The following is a 25,609-nucleotide window of genomic DNA, read 5'->3' as shown; positions in this document are numbered from 1 at the left end:
GTCAATTGCTGCATGCTGCAGATGTCCTGGGTTTAAAGCAAAAAGAATGGTGCATCTGTCTTTTTGAAGGGCTAGATATTTGCAGTGTCTCCATGCTTTATTTTCAGTTATAATAGTAGTTTGCAGAACAGTAACTTTGATCAGTGTACAGCAGTTTCAAGCGGTGATATGGATGTGTCTAACTTAGAAACAGAAATGTAACAACATCACCAAGCAGCCTGTCTCTTATATGAGTGAATGTGAAAATAAGCAGCGAGAAATTCCTAAAATGCTGCCAGACGACTCGAGAGGAGCTTTCTCTGCCTTGATGTCCAGCTCTGGCTCTGTCCACTTCAGCAGGCTTTGAAGCTGCCTACAGTGTGAGACAAAACCAGACTGTTCAAACACAGCAGCATTTCACATAACTAATATGTCTCTTCAGACTGAAACGAAGTTTAGCCAGCCACTTGAATTTACTCTCTGTGCTCAGCAGAAAGTCCTCCATGGGCTTGACTTGCCTGGGCCAGGGGAGGGGGTGCTCGGCAGGAATGTGTGGAATTGGAGGCTGGAAAAAATATGCTCGTCGAGCAGCATATTCTCCCGTTCTGAGTGGTTGTCTAAATGAAAGTGATTTCCCAGGGCATCTGGCTCTGCACATGATCTAGAACAAATAGCAGAGGATTAATTTTTGTTTCAGAAGTGAAGGATTTAGCTATGTCTAGGGGAGATGCTGCGTGGGGGGGCTGCCGGGGGTAGCATTCCACTCTGCAAAGCACTTTCTGCTCAGAATTAGCATTCAGGCAATTAAATAGCTCAGCTGGCTGGGCAGGCTTAGCTCTCTGAGCACTCAGCAAAGGTATTGGGGGAAGAAAACGAGTTAAACTTCCTTGCTTATCTGTCTTAATCTGTATGTTGTGTCTTTCTGCAAAGTTCAGTGTCTGTAATGCAAGCCTTGCAATTTGGACTTGGAATGTTGTTGATTAAATTCAGTATCAAAAAGGTAACATTAAGTTAGCCAAAGCAGTTGTAATTAACTGATTCTATGTTTTAAGCAAGTGTTGATTTATTCTTCTAAATAGTACATAATTAGTGTTCTTTCTTCCTCGTTCTCCTCCCTCCTCCCCATGTAACTTGGGAAACAAATTCTTATCTAAGTGTGATGTTTGACCTTTTGTGTTATTTATCAAAATAATCTTCAACTTATTTCCAAAGCTTATTAAAACACAATTATAATTAACACGGGGGAAATTGGGTGCTGCAAGCACCTCAGACAGGTTTTGACTTTGAGCCAAGCTCCTCAGTCACCTTTCCAGTGTTAATAGTTTTCACTTTTTACATTTTGCTTGAAGAAGACAAGACTTTTTAGAAGAAAATCTTTAATATCCTTTATTTACAGCACAGTGCATTTCTTAACTGCCTTTGGAATACATGTCACTCAGAAGCATGAGCTTCTCAATCAGCAGTAATTGAATCCTGGGATTATCTTTTTTTAAGCTTGGGAAAAACACGTGGTTGTATTTTATCTTAGAATCACAGAATCATCTAGGTTGGAAAAGACCTGTAAGATCATCGAGTCCAACCATTAACCTAGCGCTGCCAAGTCCACCACTAAACCACGTCCCTAAGCACCACGTCGACATGTCTTTAAATACCTCCGGGGTATCTTTTTAGTATTTGTAACAGTTCATTTTGAGCTTCTGCTAAAGACCTAGTCTACCATCCAGAAATTTTGACAGATGTCTGCTGGAGTGGCTTGATTTATTTAAATAAGGCATTTTAAAATAATTTCTTAAAAAATATAAATACGGCTTGTTTTAAATAGAAATTGGAGATAGGAAAGGAGGTTACTGAAACCAGCACATTAATGATTATTAAACAATCTCTGCTGTGTGGTCCTGACTCCTGCTGGCTTTCAAAGCACACAAGCAAATTGCAGTGCAAGGTGTGGATGGTTACACAGTTTATACCAAAATCTGTTTTCATAAATAGTGGCTATTACTTAGTCTTGTGCAAAATGATCTTGTTCCCGTGCATCTCAACCATTACTTGTTAGCTGTGATCCAGAGACTATCAAATGTCTATTCATTAGACATACATTTCGGCTTAATCACTGAGCATTTATGTAACTTCACTCTTAACTTTGTTGAACAAGTGAGAGTCCTTCATTCCTGACAGTGTGTGAGTGACTCCTTTCCATTTTCCTGTGTTGTGAAAGATGAAGATGAGGGGAGCTTTACTCATTTTAATCTAAAGTTATTTCTGAGCATCTGAAAACACTGCAGCTCTGTAAACTTTGCTTTATTTGTTTCTTCAGGAACATCGGGTATCCATCAAGAAATTGGAGCATGGCTATGAGCAATGTCAGTGACTCTGTGGTTCTGAGCAATGGCAGCATCTTGTCAAATGCTACTGGCCCAGGTATTGTTGCAGCTAATGACGGAGATGTCGCGGTCCAACAACTCCCATCCAAGGAAACACCAAGAACAAAAGCGAGTCCAAATGGCTGCCTGCAACTTAATGGTACAATCAAACCATCTTTTCTGCCTTTAGACAACCAAAGAACTCAGCAGATGTTGTCGCAATGCTGCCACCCTTGTCCATACCATCATTCTTTAAGTAGCCATAATAACAAGCAAGAATGTCATTCAGTGGTTGGCAGCTCAGCACCATCTCCTATGACTTCGTGCTGCATGCAGCCACATGCTGAGTATTCAGCATCTATTTGCCAAAAACACACCCCCATATATCAGCCTGCCTGCTGTCTTCAGCCCTCCCCATCCTTCTGCCTTCACCATCAGTGGCCTGACCATTTTCAGCATCAGCCTGTGCAGCACCATATAGCCAGGATGAGGTAAGCAAATTGCATTATTTGTTGGTTCTCAGTATGGGTAACCTTTTCCATAACTATTCCATTTTCTTACAAAAGCAGGATATCAAAAAGGAAGATGAACAGAATTTCTTCCCCAGTATTTTTACGTTAGTCTTTGATGCATTACCAACTTTTTTTTTTTTTTTCAGAAGAAACCAAGTCAGGAAACTAATTTTGCTGTGCTACATGAATATTCCTGAAGTGAATTTGTTCTTTCTGGGGGGCGAAAAAAAAAAGGCTTTTTTTTTTTTATTCTTGGGGATAGTTTGGAAGCTCATTAACTCTTTTACAAGACAAGGTGTACACTTACATTGTGTGAAGCAAACCAATACAGAGATAGCTAAGACAGCACTGAAAGAACTGGTATGTCTGTTCTAAGTCTAATCAAAACTCGTATTGCCTCAGAAAGATGCATTGAAAAATACTTTCAACAATTCTGTTCATAAATGTACTGGCTGTTTTTAGTTTGTCAGACGAGCTGTTTCAGTGAGTTGCCCCCATGTCTTTCAGTGTATGTATCTGCTAAACTTCAAAGTTGTGCTAGGATTGAGAAATTTTGGATTGTTCCAGGTTTTAATCCTTTCTATCCTCCACGTCATGCGAACTTGCCTCTTTCTATCTGTTAGTTTTGGCGTTCCGGTGACAGTAGTCCCAGCTACAAGGAGCAACAATCACAAGGAAAATCTTCTACAGCCTGCTGGTCCTGCGCAAACTAGTCAGTCCAGGAGGCAATTTCTAAAAATCAAATTCCCCATTGCACTAAGACACTTCAAAGCTTTTATGCAAGGGTTGTTTTTTTTTCTGAATTGTAATTGAACCAAACTGGATGAATTTTCACTGGGGTAATAAAAGCTACCCTTCTCCCTGTCATCCAGCATCTGCATCCTTGCTCTGAAACTTGGACCTACAAGTATTTCTGAGTCAGTTATAATGATTTTGTCTTGATGAAATATATGACAAACTAATTTTAAACTTCTGAGAATATCAGACTGGGACAAATATGTAATGTGGAAAAAGTCAAAGTGAATAAAGCTTTTTTCCTTAAGGTGAAAGCAGATAAAAATAAGGATAATAATACAAAGTGCAAATCAGCTTTCCCCTGCCAGTTATTCCTCTTACAAATGGAAAAAAAAAAATCTTAGTTGTTGGAACTGCTTACAATCAGACATGTTTTTTCCACTCCATACTTGTTTAAATGTTAAGTAAAGATGAAAACTTTTAATATAATTTTGTATGCAAACTTATGCAGGAGGTTGAGCCATTACAGAATCAGTCATTCATAATTTTCAAACTGTCAGAATGGATGCACTAATTTCACTGTTTTTCTTCCTGTGCAGCAGGACTTCTAAACTTCATCTGTATTCCATAGTCTTGAGGAAGGGAACAAATGTGATCCATAATCTGTGGTTCTGTCACTAGTCTAGAAAAAAGAACAGTGAAAAGTTCTACCAGATACGGTAAAATAATGTTTTCCATAGCACTTCACAAATACGAAGACTTTTTTTGAACTGCTCTGATTAGGATCTTTAGCCAAGATGCTTTTTTCATCTTGCACTTCCTCACCATGGTGTACATTTGTACATAAATTATAAATAATGATTTATGATAAATGTTCATCTTACTGTTAACAGTCAAAATAAGGATACAATCTGACTTATAAAGCACCTGTACTTATTAACTCAACTACGTGCATTAGCATACTCTATATATCCCTATCAAGTGGTTACTGTTTCATTTCTGGACTTCCTGCTAGCTAAGGCAACTGGATTTTCTCAGCGAGAAGATACTTGTAATATGCCTCACGGGTCATCAAATCAAATGAGTCCATCTTCTAAAAAGCCACCTAGCTTCTGGTTGCTGTTACCTGTTCTTTTAGCTCTAAATATGTGGTAAATAGGACTCGGGTCCCATGCCGTGTTGGGGAAGCTGGACTACTTGTACGCATTTTAACTCCTTAAGCTGGCTGTGGCTGCATTAATGGACAATGCCTGTCCATTGGACAATGTCTGACTGTATCACTTGTGTTACTAGCATGGAACCAAAGACGACTTTTCTCTCTGAAGAGTCTACAAGATGTGTCTAAATGTAATAGTCTCCTGTTGCATTGTGAATGTAGTTTATCATACGGAGAGGCCATTCTCAATGAAGACATGTTGGTAGATGGTAAAAAGAGGGAGCAACCGAATGTGGCCTTGCAGCTGGATGGATATATGTTCAGGAAGAAGCAAACTGTCTCATTAGTAGTTACTTTGCAGTGCTAAAGAGAATAGGTGATAAATGCATAGTCACTTTTTACAGGCTCAGTTAACTTTCTGTACACAGAAGATAATACTTAGGTGTGTGATATTTTTACATGATCTTTGTTCCACACTTTAATTTTATTACATTTTGAGCCTATAATCTGCACGACAGCTTCTTCTCCAGATATTTTTCTTACAAGGCTACTTGGAAATCATCCAGCTTTATAACATGTGCATGTTTTAACAGGGTTATTTAAAATGCAGGTTCTTATACGAAACATTAGTTAAATTCAGTGTGTAGTCAAACTAGCTTTCATTTTGGTTCTTTGTGTTTTTTAAAAAAACATTGAAATATTGTTATGGTTTTAAGTTTAAGAGGGAGGAAAAAGATGTGATAGAGGGGGGCGAACACTTTTTGCAAACTGTATCGCTAATGCTTACAGCTCTGGGCAGGTAACCAATTGTTTCAGCACGACAGGTTTTGTCAGGTTTTGAAGCCCAAGGCTTAACATTTGTCAGTGACCTAATATTAAAGGAATGTGGCTCTGGTATATCATCGCAGATTGGAGTGTATAAAGAAGACAGATTGAAATAATGCCACACTTGTCCTATCCTCTTAAAGCTTAAAGCTGTCCTATCCTCTTAATTCCTGGATCTGGAATTTTGTAGTGTGTTCAACTTTGAAGTTGAAACTAAATTACATGCAAATGTCATCTATACACCGTAACTTGAATGTCTCAGGAACTGGTAGTTTTTTTAGATTGGTGAAAAAGGCTTGTAGCATAAAAGAAAATATTTTTAGTGGTCGGTAGTTTACAACATGATTGTGGCAAAAAAAATCTGTTGTAAAAGTGGGTAAAATAGGTCAACTGTTGGTCATAATGGTTTTGATGATTTTTAGATATTTTTCTGAGGTTAGAAGATCTTGAGCAAAGTTTTTTTCTGTTAGTTTGTGCACATATTTAAGATGTAATTCATTCAAACATGTTCATACTTCTTTTTTTTAGTGGGTGTAATATCTTGACCACAAAAACACTCCCTGGGAAATTCTAGCCATCTCTCCATATCAGAATGCAATTGTCCGAGGACTTGATTTGCTTTCTGACAAACGGTTTCTGAACTTACCTGTTCGGAGCATGGTATGATTAGTTCTTCTTTTCAGGTACTATTGGAAGATTTTTCTCCACCCTGCCCCTTTGGAGGGCTCGTGTTGAAGTAACCCTTTTAGACTGAATGCACTTACGTATCTCAAGAAAACTGTGAGGCTTAGAGCCACTGGGAAGGTGGGTAGTTATTGCCCCTCCTTTGCTACCATCTGCTTCTGTAATCATCAGCAACCTTCAGCGACTAGACAGTAGAAATGAGGAAGAGGAACCAAGTAAGGCTTGTTAATGTGAAGAACTGGAAGAAGCATGAAGACTGATGCTTGACAACTAGAAGCACCAAGTTAGGGATCACTAGGGAAGAGTAAAACTGCAGCCCAGCAGCATGTTTAGTGGGATTGTTACCGTAAATCGGCAGATAAAGAACTCTCTAAGACTCAATTTTGGAGTTTTAGAAAGCAGGCATTCTTCATTACGGCGCCGGGTGCAAGGTGGAATTTCCACAAATCAAGCACACCTATGGCTAGATCACCGTTACATTTATACACAAAAATTATAAGGTAGTACACTCCCAGTTACAATGATTGGTTAGTGATTTACATATAATTTTAATATCGGTTATGTCATTCTCTTCTGTTACTACGCTTGCGCGGGGGAAGGGTCTTCACCTGGGCAAGGGTCTTCTTGACCTGTGGGTGTGTTTTTTAGTATTATAATGAAGGCAGTTCACTTCAGGACACCTTAAAAGTAGGTTCTGTTGCCAAGTTGGCCAACTAGATATCTACCTTGCCAGGTTGTCAAATAATTCATCCCATAAACAATAGAACCTAGAGGCTCTGGTTATGGTTTAGAGAGTCCAGAGAATAGAGAATAGGGACTTCAAGCAACACAGCCTCAAATAATAAGTAACACAGCAACCTATACATAACGCTACCATAAGGGCTAACTTATTAAAATCAAAATGTTCTTATAGTTGATTATTTCATAACCTAAAGATTCAGTAAAACTTAAGATCATCTTCAACAGGATGAAAGGAGGATAAAATAAATAATGAAGGGTTGCATATTCTAGCAGAACTAAGCACTACCGTAAAGAAATGTAAAACCAGAAAACTCTTAAAATCGTTCCTGCTATTTTCTAAAATCTATTATTTATATAGAAATGTATGGATGTAAATAGGAGCAGAAGAGGAAGAATGTGCAGAGATCATTCAGTAAGTCGTCTCAGTGTTGTGGAAAGCGTTGGGCTAATAGTGGTGTGCATGGCTGTTGTCTCTGGTACCAAATTGAATTGCTTCTCTCAGACCTGTGTGTGAACCTTTTAATGGGAAAACATCAGTTAAAAGCTACCTGTATCCTTGCTAATCTTGATGCCAACTCTTTTAGAATCTCTCTTTGGAGATACAGTTTAGAAAACTTAGGTCTATGGACTGAGACAAAAGGTAGGGGAGAAGAGGTGAGGGAGCTGTGAATGAACCGATGGTACTGCTGATAAGGAAACTGCTCCAAACTGCCAGTGCATGTAGCGCTTGCACTTTGGCAATATTGAAAATGAAAAATTCATACAAGTACTCTTCGCTCAGCGTAGACCTGCTGTGTATCACCTACTATTATTTACATTTCAAAACTACACTGTTAATGCTTTTGGCTAAAGCAGATAAGTAGAGAGAACTGTTCTGAAAAACATCTGAATTCTCTCTGGTAAAAAAGACAGGATAAAAGGACATGTGGGATGATCTCTCCATGATCATGCAGTCATCTCAAGCTAGAACACGAAAATAAAATCAGTTTAAAACCTCACAGAATCATTAGTTTGACTAAGGTTTAAGACTTTGGGGTATATGTAAATTGCTCCTCATCCCCCACCAGCCTAGTTTGGAGTTTTTAGCTCCCAAAGCTAGTTTGTTTGAATTGCTGGATTCGAAGTTTTTGCTTGCTAGACCAATTTATATTCTAAGCAAGGCAAAAACCTTAGTACTTCAGAGTCAGGAAACTGGTAAAGCGTTAATATCTTCAGACTTACTGTACATCTTCCTTTCAGTTAGATTTAAGCTACCTTTTGAACTGTTTTGGCATTGCAGATTTGTGTGACGGTTCTGGGATTCTGAGTTCTGCTGTATCTGAGAGTTCTGTGCCACACAGTTTGAACAGTATTGCAGACATACTTGAATACTGACACTTTTAATTAATACTTTAAAAGGAGATCTTTGAAAATGAAAAAGCTGTGAAGTGAGGATAGAACATTATAGCTGCCTCTTACCCATTTCATATTTTCCTTCTAGTTACTTGGCGTAAAGATTAGAACCAGAAAGAAATAAAAAGCTCTTGTTTTTTCAAAAAGTAAGGGAATGTTTGCCAAATACCAATCTTAATAACAAGACTTTGTTATGAAACAGCTCCCTGCTTGGTTCCAGGAAAAGGATAATTGTTATCTAGTACATTCTGTGTGACTTGCAGAGCTGATTATATGTATACATGTGTATACAGTACTTTCAAATATTCTTATTTCAGCAACATTAACTGGTCAGAAGAACTCCTACATGGAGTTTTTTAAACAAAGTATTTTCCACCTATCTAAATATTTTCCATTTTGAAAATTGTTAGCTTCAGCTGTATTTGATGCATTAAAAGATATTTTTATTTTTGCTTTTTATATGAAATGTGTACTAATGTGTTTTGTACAAAATACATATGCATATACTGTGTTATAGATTAACAAAAGAGACTTACTCCCTTCCACTAGGAAGATTAAAAATAGGTATCTTTTAAAAAAAAAAATCCTTCAGGTCAGATTTTCGAAGGTTGTTTCTGAAACTTTTTATCAACCTTTAGCAACTAAAAGGCAAAAGCTGTTAAACCATCATTTCGTTCAGTGTTCAGGGTGTTGCAAATATCTTGATTTGTGCTGTAGATCAGGAGTTCCTGTGTGTTGGTAATTTGTATGGAAACAATACAAATTCTGGCTCTATTCTCATTTAAGCCATTTATTCCATGCTAAAATAGGAATTCTTTATCCAACGGTTTCCCAGAATGAAAAGGCTGGAGGCACATGCGAACCACAAACTAGATGCTCCCTTTCATGTCGCAGCATTAACAGCCCAGTGGCATGCTTGGGGATTTTAATGTAGTTGAGGAAAGGAAAGGGAATGTGGAGCAGCCTCATGCATCCTTCTGAAACTGAGTCCAAATGTGGGATTCTCTGTTGTGCACGTGTGGAAGAGCAGCGCTCCCTGCAACCAAACAAACTGGTTCTTTTTTCTTTCTCTGAAATTATTTTTCATGGCAGTCAATAATTTGAGCTGTGCTCTCATTTTTTCTCATTTTACTCATTTTTACTTTGTCTTACATTATCCCTGAGTGTGATACCTTAAGAGGTTTATTCTGGTTTTATTAATTCATTTACTCTTCCTGTGATAATTATTGTGCATTGTTGGCTATGCTAACAACATGCTGCACTTTCTGTTAGTCTTGCACAGAGCTGAAAGCAAAGGGCTGACACACAGAGACCAGAATATAAATGCCATTTATAATTCTGTGGCTGACCAAATTAAAAATAACATGCCTAGAAAAATAATCTCATTAATTAGGCAGTCCAAGGAATTTTTGCAGGCTTTTAATTGTACTAATTAAGCATTAGTATTTGTCTAGACTTCAGATTGCTTTGAAGGAAGCATTTCTGCAATAGGAAAGAGAGACTTGGAAGGTTCCTGCTCTGGTCTGAGTGCAGCTGAGTACCAGCCTGGCCGTATTTTGACCTTTCGTCTCTGCCACTTACAAACTCCAGGTTCTGTGTGCTTGAAGATGAATTTCCCGTGCCCTGTATCCCTCACCTTTCCTTGAACTACAGAAGAGCTAGTACTGAACTAGCAAGCTGCTGGGCCTTTGAACTGCAGTCTTCAGAAGACATAAAGCTGATAATGTGAGGGAAATGGTAAAAGACATGGGTCCTCTCTTTTGTACTAAATTGACTGGAAAACCAGCATCAGCTGTGTTCATTCTTGAAAAGGACTGATTGGTGTGTTTTTTGAGACGACTTTTAAAACTGAGCATTTATGTTCAAGTATTTAAAAAAAAAACCATGGCAGAACAGCCAGAATGATGGCAGTTTGTTGGAATGCTTTGACCATGTAGAGTTGATCTCATGCACTTTTAATTTAATAGTAGATTGTGATAAGTTTCAAATGTGAAACGATAACACTAGACAACAAAGAGCAAAAGTCTAAACTAAATGTGGCCAGTGACCTGATTTTCAGCACTCTTTAAGAGATGGGATTTGAAAGACTTGGGTATTCCTACTTCTTAAAAGTTTTCAGTCTTCCTTATGATGGAGGGGAAAGTGCAGAATGAGGAACATCGACTTTGGAAAGCTCTTTGTAAGTTGCCATAATTGTCTCTGCCTCTAGCTCCTTCCAAAATCGCTTGTTCTTCCTCTCTGATGACATTTCAATGTCGTCTTCATCTCCCAGTAGGTAATAATAGATGTGCATGCTTTTAAGTTGTCAGTGGTGCTTGAACAGTAAAACAAAACAAAAAAAAACCCCAAATACAGTGCAAGGGGGAGATACACAGGGTGCCTGAGCAATTTGGCATTAATTTTGCTACACTAAGATTGCTATGAGATTTCTGCCCAGGATATCTGCTGAATAAAGAAATCTCTTAAATCTTTGATTATCAATGCAAAATAGAAATGAGACGGTACCACTAACAGATCAGTACAGGTAAGGGAAGTTACAGGTAGAAATCCTAAGTTACCAGTACTGATCATATTTCAGAAAGCCTGGCCTCTCTATTTGGAAATTAGTTTTTTTCAGTAAAATCATAAATAGACGAATGTACTGGACTAGAAAAGCTTACATGCATCACTTCTCCCACTTTTCCAGTATTTTCTGCAACGGTAGATTTCCGCAAAATTCTTGCGTTACATTTCCAGTTTGTAGGATGTTTAGTTCATTCAGTCAAGTGGATGAACTTTTGCTAACTTTTTGCTCAACAGTTTTAATTATATTAGGTCTGTTTTATAGTCTGTTTAATCTTGCAGTGCTTTTTTGGGGTCTTAGCTACAACACTGAAAACCTTTAAATGTTCAGTAAATATTCCCTTTTTTTGCTTGCTGCTTACTGAGCAAACAAAACAAATTTAATCTCAGGAGGTACAGTAGGTGATGTCACATTATGTATGTACAGTTTTTCATTATGTCAGCATAAGTTAGCCTTCTTTGTGTAATTACTTAGTAAATCCTTTTAAATCTTTTAGTTGTTTTGAATATACACTTGTTTTATATCATTTAAAAACTACGACATTCTAAGTGACTAAATTCACAGACACTGGAACAGCAACTCAACACCGAAATGTATGTTTGAAGTGAAATACTTTGCTAAATTTAGAACAAAATTGCTCAAGTAACAGTATTTTCATTTGCTGCAAGTGATTAAATATGTAGAAAGATAAAAACTAGCATTTGTCCCCACAGTCAGTCTAATAATTTGTAGAAATTGTAAGGGCTTGTAATCTACCTTCAAAAAAGCTCTCTTGTCAAAAAAGGTTTTCTGAGAGCAAAAACGAACCCCCTGGTGACTTACATTCACAAATTCTTACATCTGTACAGGAAGGAAGACTGAAGCATGTACCAGTTGAAGCGTGATATATGACAGTCTGAAGTCTCCCTACTCCAGAGTCAAACTTACATATGCTTAATGTCAATCATTAATGCCTGTAAGAACATGGATTTCAGCCTTTGTGGAGAAATACCTGGATAAAAATAGGTGCTCTTGTACATCTCTCTCATTCTCTTTGGTATCGGGGATGGAGTTTTTCTTGTGTGTATGTTGTGATTTCTTGGGTCATGTTAATTTCCTGTCTGTCAGAGAAATACAAGATGTGACCGTGACCTTGCATTGCTCCATTCAACTGGGAAATGTAATAAAACCAGCTTTGAAATAAAATATTTCTAAGGAAGGAACTTTTTGCCAGTAAAAATGCTGAAAACTACTCTAGTCATCATTTAAATCCCAGAACATTTCTATTAATTTCACTGTAATTACTAAGAAAAGAAAAAAGACTAATGGTTTTAGACTTGTGAAGGATCTTGAAATAATATTAGTCTGCTCCAAATTAGCTGTTGGCTTGTTTTCAAATAACGATTCATGGTGGTATTTTACTAAGCCTTTTTTATTGTCTTGAATAGTTCAGAACTTTTGTTTAACTTGCCAAGCAGTACTATATGTGGTCCTGCCCTTAGTGCTTCAGAAGTTAAAGGAATATATATATATAGCTTCAATTAAACCTTTTGAAGAAGAATATACTTTAAATTCTGTATAAACTTTGCCGCTTAAAGCTGGGATCATCCAGTTGAAGTATGTTTGATGGCAATTTTCTTATTGACAGTTTGAGAACTGTGTTTAAAAGTGGTTACACTCATTGGAGACAAGTTTAGGGAGAGAAAAGAATACAAGAAAAATATTTGTAGGGTGTATATTACTTGGCTCCTTCATACACTGTCAGATTTTCCACCAGAGAACGTGATTCAAGACAAGTATACCAGATAGGCACTATTAAGGAAAAGAGCCAGCTTTCCTAGCAGTTGATAATATTTAGTCAGTTGTTGAAGATGAAAGAGGGAAGGCATTAGAAGTCAGTATTGCAAAAATGAGGTTCTAAGGAACCTTAAACTGAAAACTTTGTAAGTAAATCCTGGGCTCCTGCATGTATACCATCCGTATGGAGCAGCAAGGAAAAGGAGGGGGGAGGGAACCAAGCCCCAAACCTTGGAGATGTTCATAGGAGCATTTCAATTTCAAGTCATCTGTATGCTATAAATTTATAGAATTTTTAATTTTAGCGTATAATGAATCATATTGGGATACTAAACTTACCAAAATACCTTCCAAATGAAAATACATGTGTATAGGATGTCAATATGATTGCATTGGCCTTTTCCCATCTCTGTTGACTTGATGGAAACACATTTTCCTGTTGTATGTTGGCACGAGCCAGAAGTTTGTGATTGGGAGATGTCAAAATTATGTGTTACTTTTTCAAAGTAGGTTAATAAAGTTTAATATTTATTTCATAGCAGAAAGTGAGCAAAACCTTGGCTTAGTTAGGTATATAAGGTTTGCCACTGCCGTTCAAAGAATCTGGTTTTACCCAGTGTGCATGCTGTAGGTCAGTAAAGCATACACTTCTATGCTAAATTTAAATCAGATAGAGCAAGAATCACTTGAACAATGATTTGTTAACACCTTCCTTACAGTTGCTTTCCTTGTGGAAAGGCAATGTTATTTGCTCATGCTTGCTGTGAACATAGAGCAGATCCTCAGAACTGAAGAGGTAGGTAAGCATACAAGAGGAGCAGACAGGAACCTTTATGAAGCTTGGTATCTCACCTATAAAATGTGAATTGACATCTATAATATAGTTGTCAAATAGCATATTGATTTTTGGTGTCTGTACTATAAAGACTTTCATTTTGCTTAACTTTATGCATAAGAATAGTCTTAGCAGAAATAATTCATAAATAAAAGGTTAAGCAAAGCTGCAACATTGAGATTTCACACTTTTCAATGAGATGAAATAGCAGTTAGTTTCAGATCATCACACCCTGATAATCTAGAGCTAAAAAATAAAATCCTTTTGGATTTTTCCTTGACATTTTATGTGGGAGAGAACAAGAAAATTCTTTGCATTTTTCTTGCTTTCAATAAAACCTTAAAAAAAGCAACTTAACAGAAAACTGGATTCTCTGTCATCTTTACAACATCCTTCTGCTGTGAGTTGTCCTATTCTTCCTTTATGGATGTAAGTAAGTAAACCTAAGTGCCGACAAATACAATAAACACCACATGTTTAAAAAACATCTAGAGAGAGTTCATGATTAGAATCAAGGAAAACTACACATTATAGCAAAAAATTAAATTGGGAGGCTTGTAAAAAGTTTTTTTGGCAACTTAATCTGTTGGATTTGTTGTCTGAGTGTTTGTAGTGATTGCTAAATGATAAAGCATGTAGGTGTTATACCTGATACAGCAGCAAAAGCTAGCTTGATATTTAAGAGCAATTCATATTGTTCTCATGGGTCAATGACATTCTGAAAACACGAGGATTTTCTTCCTCTGCTGGGATTTAGTTTGTATTTTATGTTCTAATGGAAGGTGTACAATATGATGCATATCTCATTCTATCCTGCAGGGATTTAGCTTATCCTTGAGTGTAATAATGACAAAAAGCTATGTTTTATCGCTTCTTGTAACTAGATCTACCAACAAAGGGAATAGCTTCCCTCTGGCAAAGTAAAGCATTGAGGTTAAACACCTCATAATCCTTGGACAGGGGAGTCTTTATATTGATGTTAGGGTTTTTTTTTTTTCAGTAAGTACAGCTATTTATTGTAACTTAAAGATTCACTTGAGTCAAAAATGTTAAGTCAAAGGCAAGAGTGCAAAATTAGGTTTTTCTGCTGTTGGCTTTTTAATGATTAATTTTTGGTATCGCTATATTTAGACACCTGTGGTATACAAGGTGCTTCAGAAAGAAGATAAAGTTTGTGTCCTAAAGAGTACACTGTATCACAAATATGCTATATGTTTTTATGGATGGGATGTTACTTGTATCAAGAGAAATAATACATCGCTTTTATGAATACCTGCATGAGGAAAGTAGAATTAAGATTATGTGAAACAGTCAGTGTTTGTCCATACTGCCAGAAACTGAAGGTGTTACAGATTTACTACAACGTCTACAATTTTCATTTATTCTGGATCCCATTCTGCTGGAGCGGTTGTCATGATTGCTTCTGCTGCTGTGTTATCTGCAGTACTATTAGTGATTATTTACAGCCCTGTAACAACTACGTCATGATAAATAGCTGTAAGCTGTACATTTATTTTCAAAATTTTGTGCAGCTCAGCATAAAAATGAAGGAGACCAGCCACCTGACCAGTTAGTTTTCTCTGAATGATTGTTTGGAAAATTGTTCTTTTCCTAATCTGTCAAGTTGCTGTCAGTGACCCTTTCCGTGCTACACTTGTGCCTGGGTTTGAGCCCTGAAATTATGGTTGGCTGTCACTGTTAATATTCAGACGTCACTGAGCACGGATCTCAGCTGGATTTGCTAAGGGATGGCATTTATCAGCAGTTAATACCTTTTCATCTAAGACCAGTTTCTGCAATGAAGTAGGAAAAGTGGTTGCAAAGACTGGTGCGTACCTTTTTTTTTTTTTTTTGCAATGCTTCTAGTCCATTCAGCTGGGGGTTCATAATAAACTGCTTGGTGGTGGGCGGTGGTCTGAAGAAGAGCAGTGCTTCCTCCATTAGTGCTGGTTCCAGCTGGGAGACAGTACCTTTCAGCCAAGGCTTGGAAGCTGGCTCAGCTGCAGCGAAGCACCAGAATCAGCTGGATGTTGCTGCTGGGAGCACAGCTTTCTGCTTCCCTTCGCTGCTGTCTCCCAGGAATGAAACAGAGGAGAAGCACCTGTACTGACTAGTTTCAGATTTATCTGTGATGCTGTTAGTTGTTGCCTTATGCCTTAGAATAGGGTGCAACGATCCCAGGCAGTGCCTCTGTGTTGCCCTGTGTCGCGGGGGTGGTAGCCCCACAGGCAAAGGGGAAAAGCCCTTCTATATCCAAGCTCCGGCCTCTATATCTGCACACTGTGAAATAGAAATTAATTGCACCCAAGTGTCATAAAATAACTCAGAAGTCAAATGTTCAGCCAGGGAAATATGCAGAGTCATAACAGGAATTCAGAATGTTTTAGGAAGGCATTGTTTGGATAAATTAATACGAAAGTATGTGTTTGGATGTATTGACACTTTTTAACTGTTCTTTTAAAAAAAAAAAGTTACTATCCATGTAGGCAGGAATGTTGATGTTCAAGATCATATTAGTATTTTTTTCAACCTTTGAGGTTATTGGTAGCCACTAATATTTTTTTAAAATGCTGGTCGCTCCACAACAGGTAGAAAACTCTCTTCAAAATATGCTTCAAAACACAGCCCACTTTCCTAATTTTCTATTTCATGGCTACCTTCTGCAGGGTTTCTTGTACCTGCTCAGGAAGCAGCTAGCATTGATTCCTTGTGATCTGAGGCAAAGGTGGTTACTTAAATTGATACCTTTCTCATGACTGATGTTTACGAAGAAAGACTGCAAAAGAATATCTTGGAATATCTAAGTACTTTTAGTGTCCTCTGATACGTTCTGGTTTGTATTCCCCTGAAATGCATTAGATTAATGAAACAAATGCACTGCAAAAACAGAAAACCATACATAATTTTATTATTAAGCATTAAATTCATTTGGAACGGTCCCATGCTGAGGAACATGGTCATGAAACATTGCTTTGTGCCATGTAACGTCCAGGTAACATGAACATTATAGAACTAGATTTAATAATATTTATGACTTCCAAAAGCTTGCTCTTCATTGTGATTCTTGAAATTAGGACCAAACTCCTCTCTCTGTTATAATATATTATAAATTTTGGGTATTATAGCAATGCTTTTTAGAATCACCATTCTTCCTTTTCACTTGTGTTGCACAGAAGGATGCTGGTCTACCAAATACATTTCACGTTGAGAAACATCTGGGGTTTTTAACCAATCTAGTTATCCTTTCTTTCTGTAGTTCCTCATTGTATGGTGCTCAGTCTAAACTCACCATTAGGAAAGGACAGGATGAAGCAAAGCATCTGTTGAATAAGGGCTGAGACTTGCAGTAAATGGCAGTAGAATAGAGCCTGTCCTTTTCTTCCCCCTTCCCTTGGTGCATAGAATGTATTAGATTTTAATCAGTGACTGTAATTTATGTAATAACTTGGATGTGCTAGTTCTGTCACAAACAACAGTGATTGTCACTTTCCACTATCAAACTTGTGAGAACTAAGTACAGAGGTAACTTAATACACAGATCAGCTTGGCTTTTGTCCCAGCACAATTATGGAATTCACCATTTCTTTCTCATGAAAACTGATGAGGATTTTTTTTTTTTCTGTCTAGACTTTTTTTTTGGAGGTTAGTGGCGTTATTTAAACTGGCTAAATGGAAGCATAATACTTCAAAAATTAGACACAGCAGAGTTAATTAAATGGGAAAGATCTGGTTTTGCCATGCATTTCTGTATTTTAGAGCATAACTAAAGAATTTTTTGGGCATAGTTTTCAGGGATAACTTTTCCTATTGACCAGTATAATAGAGTCATCACAACAGCTGCAAGGGATTGGTTACACTGCTGGAATTCACCCAAGTGTACACAGGTTTTTTTAATGCATGCTTTTCGAAACAAAACAGTTTGATAGCAGGTGTGACCTTTAACCCTCCCTAACTTTGAAGAACTTAATCATCATCATTTGTTCAGCACTGAATATATTTTGCAGGTGGAGGAAACAGAGGGAAATGTAGTTTGGTTTTGATGGGAAAGGGGGAGGATGAGGAAGGGTTGTGTTGGTATTTTTACCTCTTTTGTGTAAGCCAAATTAGCCTCAGTTAATTTTTGAAAGTTCTATCTAAACAAATTTTACATTCTGTTAAGAAAATCTGTTTTGACATATGGTTGCAGAGACATAAATGAAAGACAGGGTAAAGTTTGAAGAGAGATTTAAAACGTGCACGTCTACTAAGATTTTTTTTTATGCAGAAGGGGCTGGGAGAGCTGTGGAAAGGGTGAATATACAAGAACATACATTGAGAAGGTGCCTGCGTCGTCCCCAGAACAATATCAATTACATGTTGTTCCTTCCTAATAAATGTTTGTCTCGCCAGCTTTTTGAGGACCTCAGATGATTCTGTGGTAGTTCTGTACCTCACTGTCCAAGCAAACCCTTGTATTTGGGGGATTGCATAGTGATGTGGACATGGGTCTCTGGATGAACCAGCTAACCCTTTATAGAGTCATGGAGATCACGGTAATGATCGTCCGAGGATACGGAAGGCAATTTTATCTGCCAATGTAAAACCTGAATTGTCATATAAACCTTTATATAATTAGTATAAACCTGAATTACAACAGCCTGTACTAGTTGTTGTCCTTGGATGGCTATTGGTTGTGCCAAATAGTTTTATGGTATTGTTGCTCATGGTGAGGTCTATTATGGCACCAACAAAAACGGGACTCGCTTTCACAAGTGACTGAACTATGTGGAAATGCAAATCTTTACAAATAAAAGCTAGAAATACATGTTTGGATCACCATATTAACATTAAATATACGTGGATATATATCTCTCTCTAATCTGTAAACCCAAGAGTGAATGCTGCAGTTACAAAAATCTGTTACCTGATTCTGTACCTTTGTCCCCTTTCTCGTACAGGCATGGAAGCACGCATTCCGTTTGCGCTCTGCATTGGTGCTGAATTAGTCCATGAAGGGGCTTGTCTGTTTAAGCATTTCCCTTCATACAGAGTCCTGTTACTACTAACTTCAGATTCAAGTTTAGTGAGTTCTGCCTTCAGTACCTACTTTCTTATTGTCCAGTCTAGCCTTAGTTGAGAAAAGTTGGTTTTGTGGTTGAGGCTGCAGGTAGGACAGCGAGAAGACCCCTGAGCCTGCCGCAACTTCTTTTCGCCTCGGGCAACTTACTGTTGCAAAGTCATTTCAGAACTCAGTTTATTTGGGTTTCTGTACATTTTGGCTGCTGACGAGTCTGTTGTTCTTGTGGTGGTACCAGAGGTTTTTGGCATTAGTTGTGAAACTAAGTACGTTCAGTACCTCTCAAAGTCAGATTTGTGCATCATGGACTACAAACTGAAGGTTGGTGACATTTCATAAATTTAATCTTAATTTTTGTGGCTGGTTTTAACAGAAAATCCTTGTCTGTACATTTCCTTAATCCTTGAGTTACTGCAACTACAGATTGGTTATTCTGCTTTTCTCCTCCTTTTCTCCAGCTTCCTCATGGCTGCAAGGAGCAATTTTTACTACTATGTATTACCTGCGGGCATGTCCCAGTTAGCAGCTCTACTACTTTGTTGGGTTGGAGCATTTCCAGATAGCAGTGAATTACAGTTGATAGAAATTTGCTTTTATACAATTCTTATTTCTTATAACAGTTAAATTAAAATGGATATATATTTCTTGAGGAAACAAATATGTTAGCTTTATATTTCTTGATGGAATGTTCCATCATAGTTATATTTATGTGCTATATTGCTTGAGACACATCATGAATGAAGATGAAAAGAGGGCCTTGCATCAGTGTTTAGCTTTGCTAGTTTAATTTGTTATTCCATCCTCCCTGCCAAGGAAGGGGATAATAGGAATAGTCACATTTATATTACTCTATGCTGTCAATTACATTTTCATCACCCTTTTGCTATCATGTTAGTGCTTTCAATATATGTCTGAAGTGGCCTGTTACTGTGTTAAGAGCTGGTTTGCACTGGATTGTACTTTTTGTTTGGGGTAACAGAGCATGGTGTTTCTGAGGCTCAGTTTTATATGGATTATTTCCCCTTTACAGTTAGTTGCTCAGAGTTAGAAAGATACAGTCTAAGCAGTACTCGCACCTGATATGGGCATGGTTGCAGGTACCTTGAGATGATGATGCTAGGACATTTTGGTTTGCCTGGACTAGAATTTCAACCCAGTGTTGTTGAACCTTACCCTTTGAAGGACAGCAAATCTCATTCCTGAGCGCTGAATTAAGCTTTAAACTGTTGTGAATGTCTCCGAGGAGCCCAAGATTTGAGCTGTTTACCTGGTGGTGTGAAAGCATACAAATCTTTACTCTTTTGGAGACCTCAGTGTAGAAATACTAAGTGATCCATTTTATGCAAGCAGCTGTTTCTTAATTAATTGTTTTCTATACCTTTTTTACCACCAAGAACATATTTAATATTAATACTTTAAAGTAAAACAAGTCCATAACTTAACTGAAGCCATAGTATGGTTACATCTTTGGGGTGATTGTATGTCACATTCACAGACAGGAAATTCTTGAGAGGACTTACAGATTCTTCATGGGAATTTTTTTAAAGTGAAATTTATGTGAAGCTTACTGATCCAATAGCTAACAAAATGAAGTGCTACCTGAACAGCAGCAGATACATATAATTTGCAGTTGGGTTTATGATCTCGTCATCAAAGTAATGTTGTTTGTATTAGATTTTTAACAAATAACAAAAACTTCCATAGAAAAGTTATTTTATATAGGTACCTTTTGTCATTCTATTTCCTGCATTATGACAAGACAGAATTTATGTCCAAAATAATTTTTTGTTATGGGATTATGAAGGACAGTTAAGAAGGCTCATAAACTGCAATGTCAGAACATGGTGTTTTGGTTGTCCGTTCCCATCATATGCAAACTGTGTCATGGTTTTCAATGGTACTGAATTTTTATCATGTTAGTTTATTTGGTCTCTTGTTGAAAACTGGAACACACTCTTAAATAGTAATCCCAAAAATCAGCTGCATAAAATTTCACTTTTGAAAACCCAGCTGTCTGTAGCTGTAATTATTCTCTGAATTACTTGTTTGCAAAGACTCAATTGAATATGATTGTATGGCTTTAAAAATAATTTATATTCTAAAATATCTGATTTTTAGAATTTAGCTGCTTATCCATGTATGGGAAGAATTAAACAAATTGGCACGTGCATGTATATTTCATATATTTTCAATTACTCTTTTTTTTTTTTTCCCCCTCCTTCCAGGCCAGCCAGACCGTTCAAGTTACCAAAAAGGTAAGGTCTAATACTGTCACATATGAGGTTTGCAGTATCATAAAGGCAGTAGATAAGGTGATGGCAAAACTGTCATTCCCCACACAATGCAAGAGTAAGGAATGTTCAAGGAAAATAGTAGGCAATCAAATTAAAACAGATTAAAAAAATAAGTATTTCTTTATGCAGTGGGTAGTGAATTTTTGAAACTGCCACAGGAGATTGTGGAGGCAGTTAGCATCAGCAAGTTCAAACAACATTTAGAAGAACTGATCTGCAGTGGGTCCCTAAGTAAACACTGAAAGGAGGAGCCAGGGACAAGCTCTTTAACATCCCTAATCACACATCTGTGAATTGTGGGGGAGCAGGAAGAGGATAGACCACGGATGGTGGCCAAACTCTTGTGCTCCCCCTAAGTAGTCTTTCTGTAAAGAGCTTCTTTTGGAGAGTCTTTTGGAGACAGTATACCGGGCCAGAATTTTAAAGTCTATGCAGATTTCAGTGTTCCTTTTTGGCAAGTATTTTAGGTATTTTTTACTACAGTCCATGCCATTCTCTTTGTGTGTATATACACGTTCTGCGCAAGCATAAAAAGCCCGTGACTCAGTACCTTTTTGTTTAAGGGTTATTCTGTGAAGCAGCTTGGTTTTATCATCAATAACGATAAAACAACCTGACAGAGAAGTTCAGAAATTTCATCGTAATGATCTTTTTTTCTTCCTAAAACCAGAAACCCCACACAGTCAAGAACACTAGGTTTGGACTGCATATGCTCTGAAGAATGGCAGCGTCAGAGAAAACAATAGAGCACCTTATCTAAAACTGCTACAATTTGCCTTCAGTAAAGAACAAGCCTGTTTGCTAAATATCTGTTTTGAGTTACATACATCTGTTAATATGAATTCAGCCACAAATACCTGTTGCTCGTAGCAACCTCTTTATGTTACGGAAACTATATATGGCATGTTTCTGTCTCTTATATGAGACTGGGAAGTGGTTTAACCTGAGTATGTCTGCCTACATGTGCTGAATTAAAAAGTTTAAAACTATCCATGTGTCATGCTATAGCTTAAAATGAGAAGAAAAAGTGGAGCACTGTCTTTTTTTTTTTTTTTTTCCTCCTTTTTAAGAAAGCATCTGAGGTCTTAGCTCAGCTTGGGGCAAATTGCTTGAAACCAGTCTTTAGTGGTGCTAAATGTGTGAGATAACTGTAGATTGAATTAATTACTGTATCTCCTAAGCGTTTTTAATTGCCTAAAACATGAAGGAAAAAAAAAAAAACACCAAAAACCTCAAACCTTTTTCACGTGTGTGAAAAACAGTAGAAGGAAAGAAATTAATGAAAGCTATATGCATCTTCATGGTACAAGACAGCTTACAGCAGTGTCACAATTCTAACAACTAGATTGAAAGCAGGGGGTGAAATGGCATAAAAAAAGATAATTCAGTCAGTGTCAGTTACTGAGAATTCATCATTTAGTGTTTGAGTCGTTTGGTGGAAAAAAAAGAAACAATGTATCCGCAGAGCCATATGCCCAGCTCATTGCACAACCGTAGTTTTAATTAGGCATCAAAAAGCAGGATTTAGAAAAGTACTAAAGCATGTTCTTAGCACTAAGGATGTGCTTTCTGAATGTGAGTGATTCCGTGACTGAGGAATTTGATTTAAGTGCTTTCCTCTTGGACTCGGACATTGTCAGGCAAGTGGTCATTTACGTGGAACGTAACTCAGGGCAGTGACTTACTTTTCACAGAGAAGATAACAAGTAACTGAACTCATTTTATGGCTTTTTAATGGGTGGAAAATAAAATTACTGCCATCTGTTTAGCCACTTATGGTGGGTTGGGATCAAGGCTGGCTGTAGGCAACTTGGTTGGAGCCAGGGCCCTCAGCAGCACCAGATGATGCTCAGACAAATAAAATTAAAATATAGTGTGGTTAGTCCTTTTTGATCTTCTAGCCCAGGCCAGCTTTGCTTATCTGAATTTCAGTATGTGATACAAGAAACAGGACAAATTTGCAGGTGTAAACAAACACTTACTGTCTTCTGTATGTGGCTTATTAACATGTTAAGCAGTTCGCCTAGGACATAGTTTCTTTTACAGCTAGTGACTGAAGAATTTAACCAGTTTAAGAGCTGCTTAGCTGAGAATGGAAGTGTAGAGACATGTCAAAGCGGTAAATCTGGCACTAGTGATTAATAGGAAAATAAATCTTTTGGGTATGATTTTTATGACTTCAGAGCAAATGTTTATAATAGCTAGTCAATCTAGCACTTGGTGTTTATGAAAACATTTAGTCCTATAAATAGGAAATTTCTATTAGGTCATTTACTTCCCTTCACTTCTTCTTTGTACAATTGCTCATTTGGCAAGCTGCCCCTTTGTGATTCACTTTAATAAAAACTTACACTTCAGATTGCTTTTCAAGCTTTTGCTAATTAACCTCTTGTTTGAGAATGTAAGAATTATTCCACATTTACCTAATGGGAAATTGAGATACACCCAGTGCTTTGGACTTCCTTGCTCCTTAAAGCTGGTCTTAGACCCCTAGACCATACCTATTTCCACATGCTATGGAAAGTCAGCAATAAGCTTACTCACTGCTGTTGATTTTACAGTTAGAAAACTGGGAAGCTGTTGCTGGCGTGAGGAGCGGGGCATTACCTCCCTTCTTAGCAAGGGGACAGAGCCGATAATTGAGCTGTGATTAGATAATGAGTTGCTCTGAAACTGGACAAGAACCATAATCTTTTAAGACAGTAGAAATAAGTAAGAGCGCTCTGCTATAAACTTTAATGTTACATTGCATGTAAGTTGAGGAGGAAATGAGAGTATAGATCATCTTGATCAATATTTAGTGTGTACAGAGACTACCGTATAGAATGATTCATAGCCTATAATTATTTTTCTAATGCCTTTTAAACTTTATGGGACTTTCTGTACTCTCTTTGCTCGCAAGATGAGACAATGTTGCCCTTGAAACATAAACTCTATGAATTCAAGTCTTTATGTAAGAAAAATTACTAAGAAATTAAGATTTCTGGGTTGTATTTTATTTTCTGATACTTTTCTGTCAGTTTAACAAAATTAAAAATATTTTACGAAAATGATGAAAATTAGATTTGCTTATAAAAATTCTTGCACTCTTAAAATTTAGAATGAACTAGGAGTTAAAATCCAAGGGTATGTGTTATACTAGAAGACTAAACAATTAATGCTGATTAGTTTATGTATCATGTCGCAACTCCCTTGCACCTTTGAATTTACAACAGATTTTATGGATCATTAGTATATAGGTTTTGAGTATTTTTTTAATGACTGTTTTAAATATAGAGGAAATGTTTTCTTTTGGGTTCTACTTTAAAATTGATTTTTCTTCTCTTTGATATTTTTTTTAAAGCTTAAGCTTTCAAACAAGAAACTGTGATGTTTTCTGTCATTAAATTTTTAACAAAGCATCTATTTTCTAGTGGTCCCCAGCCATGGATAATATCCATGACAAAAGTTAAGTATAAAGTTAAGGAAAAAGTGTTTATATAAAAAATTATGTTCAGTCTTAATCAACAGTTTTCACTTCACATATGCTTTTTTGCATTTTTTATGTAAAAGCATTTTATGTAAATTATTGCTATGGCAGTTTTAAATACTGAACATGTACTAAACAACAGAAATACCTATTTCAGTAGCCCATAATTACCTCTGTAGCAGGATGAAGAAAATCTAAGATAAAGCCTGCGTTTTTGTCAGAATCCTGGGGGAAAAAATAACAGTCTGATATGAAAAGTTTTCTGTGTAAGAATAGAAAGTTTCAGTAGGGAGATTTGATAGAAAGTGGTTGTGGTTTTTTTTTCCCCTTTAAAAAACAAAGTGTAGAAATAAACTGTTTCCAAACTGGTTCTGTCCATTTGTGACAGCTAGCTTAATTTCCTGTAAGTATAACAAAGAAAATGGGTCAGTGTTTCAACATGGTTCTTTAGAGAAGTATGGATTAATTTTGTGTATAACTTTTGTTTCTGTAACATCTTTTTCTCTGCTCCTCTCCATGTAGCTATGCTGCGCTGATAGCTGACTGGCCCGTGGTGGTTCTGGGCATGTGTACTGTGTTAATAGTGGTGTGTGCTCTGGTTGGAATATTGGTTCCAGATCTTCCAGATTTCTCTGATCCATTGCTGGTAGGTAAATATTAATCAATTGTACTGTCAAATAAGTATTTTTGGTTTGCTGTCTTTTCAGTGATAGCAGTAAACAGCAGATGCAAGTACAGCAGTTGATATATTCCTCTTCAATTGAGATCTGCCTGGAAGAAAAAACTGGCTCTTAATGTCTCTGAAAAGGTTCCTTGTACTATGAATCTGTTTGGGAATCAATTTCCAGAGAGATTCAACTGGTAGTAAGCTTGCAGAAGCAAGTTCTGTCTAATGAATCCATGGAAGAAACGAGGTATTAAAGAGCCTTGTAATTCCTCTAATTAAAAAATAAAAATAATGTATTAAATCCTGATATTGGAGCAGCTAATGGTGATACAAAGATGGAGTTGCCATCAGAGTGTGTTATCCACTAAATTCCTTCTGCATTTTGCTGTTGAAAGGTCATATGTCCTTCAACAGAACTACTGTAGATTGAATAATGTAAATTCATCCCAGTTTTAGATGTACAGCACAGACCATACGTTCTAAATCAGGTTTCAAAGAGTGAGGGCCAGGATCTGCTAAAGGAAAAGGGGATTCTAAGTGCCTTCTGGGGATGAAATGATATCCA

General features: G+C 37.1%; 1 protein-coding gene across 1 annotated transcript in view; it reads left to right on the top strand.

The window, feature by feature from the left end:
- Window positions 1-2,318: 2,318 nt before the first annotated feature.
- The window catches only part of DISP1 (dispatched homolog 1 (Drosophila)), a 36,049-nt gene continuing 12,758 nt past the window's right edge, over window positions 2,319-25,609 (top strand). Inside the window, exons 1-3 of the mRNA XM_009333666.1 lie at window positions 2,319-2,830; window positions 20,840-20,869; window positions 24,900-25,023. Of these exons, the coding sequence (XP_009331941.1) occupies window positions 2,325-2,830; window positions 20,840-20,869; window positions 24,900-25,023 (660 nt within the window). The 5' untranslated portion in view covers window positions 2,319-2,324. The remainder of the gene's footprint in view (window positions 2,831-20,839; window positions 20,870-24,899; window positions 25,024-25,609) is intronic.

The sequence above is a fragment of the Pygoscelis adeliae genome, unplaced genomic scaffold, assembly GCF_000699105.1.
Source record: "Pygoscelis adeliae isolate BGI_AS28 unplaced genomic scaffold, ASM69910v1 Scaffold1, whole genome shotgun sequence".
Classification (NCBI taxonomy): Eukaryota; Metazoa; Chordata; class Aves; order Sphenisciformes; family Spheniscidae; genus Pygoscelis; species Pygoscelis adeliae.
This window is presented reverse-complemented; position numbering and strand designations above follow the sequence as displayed.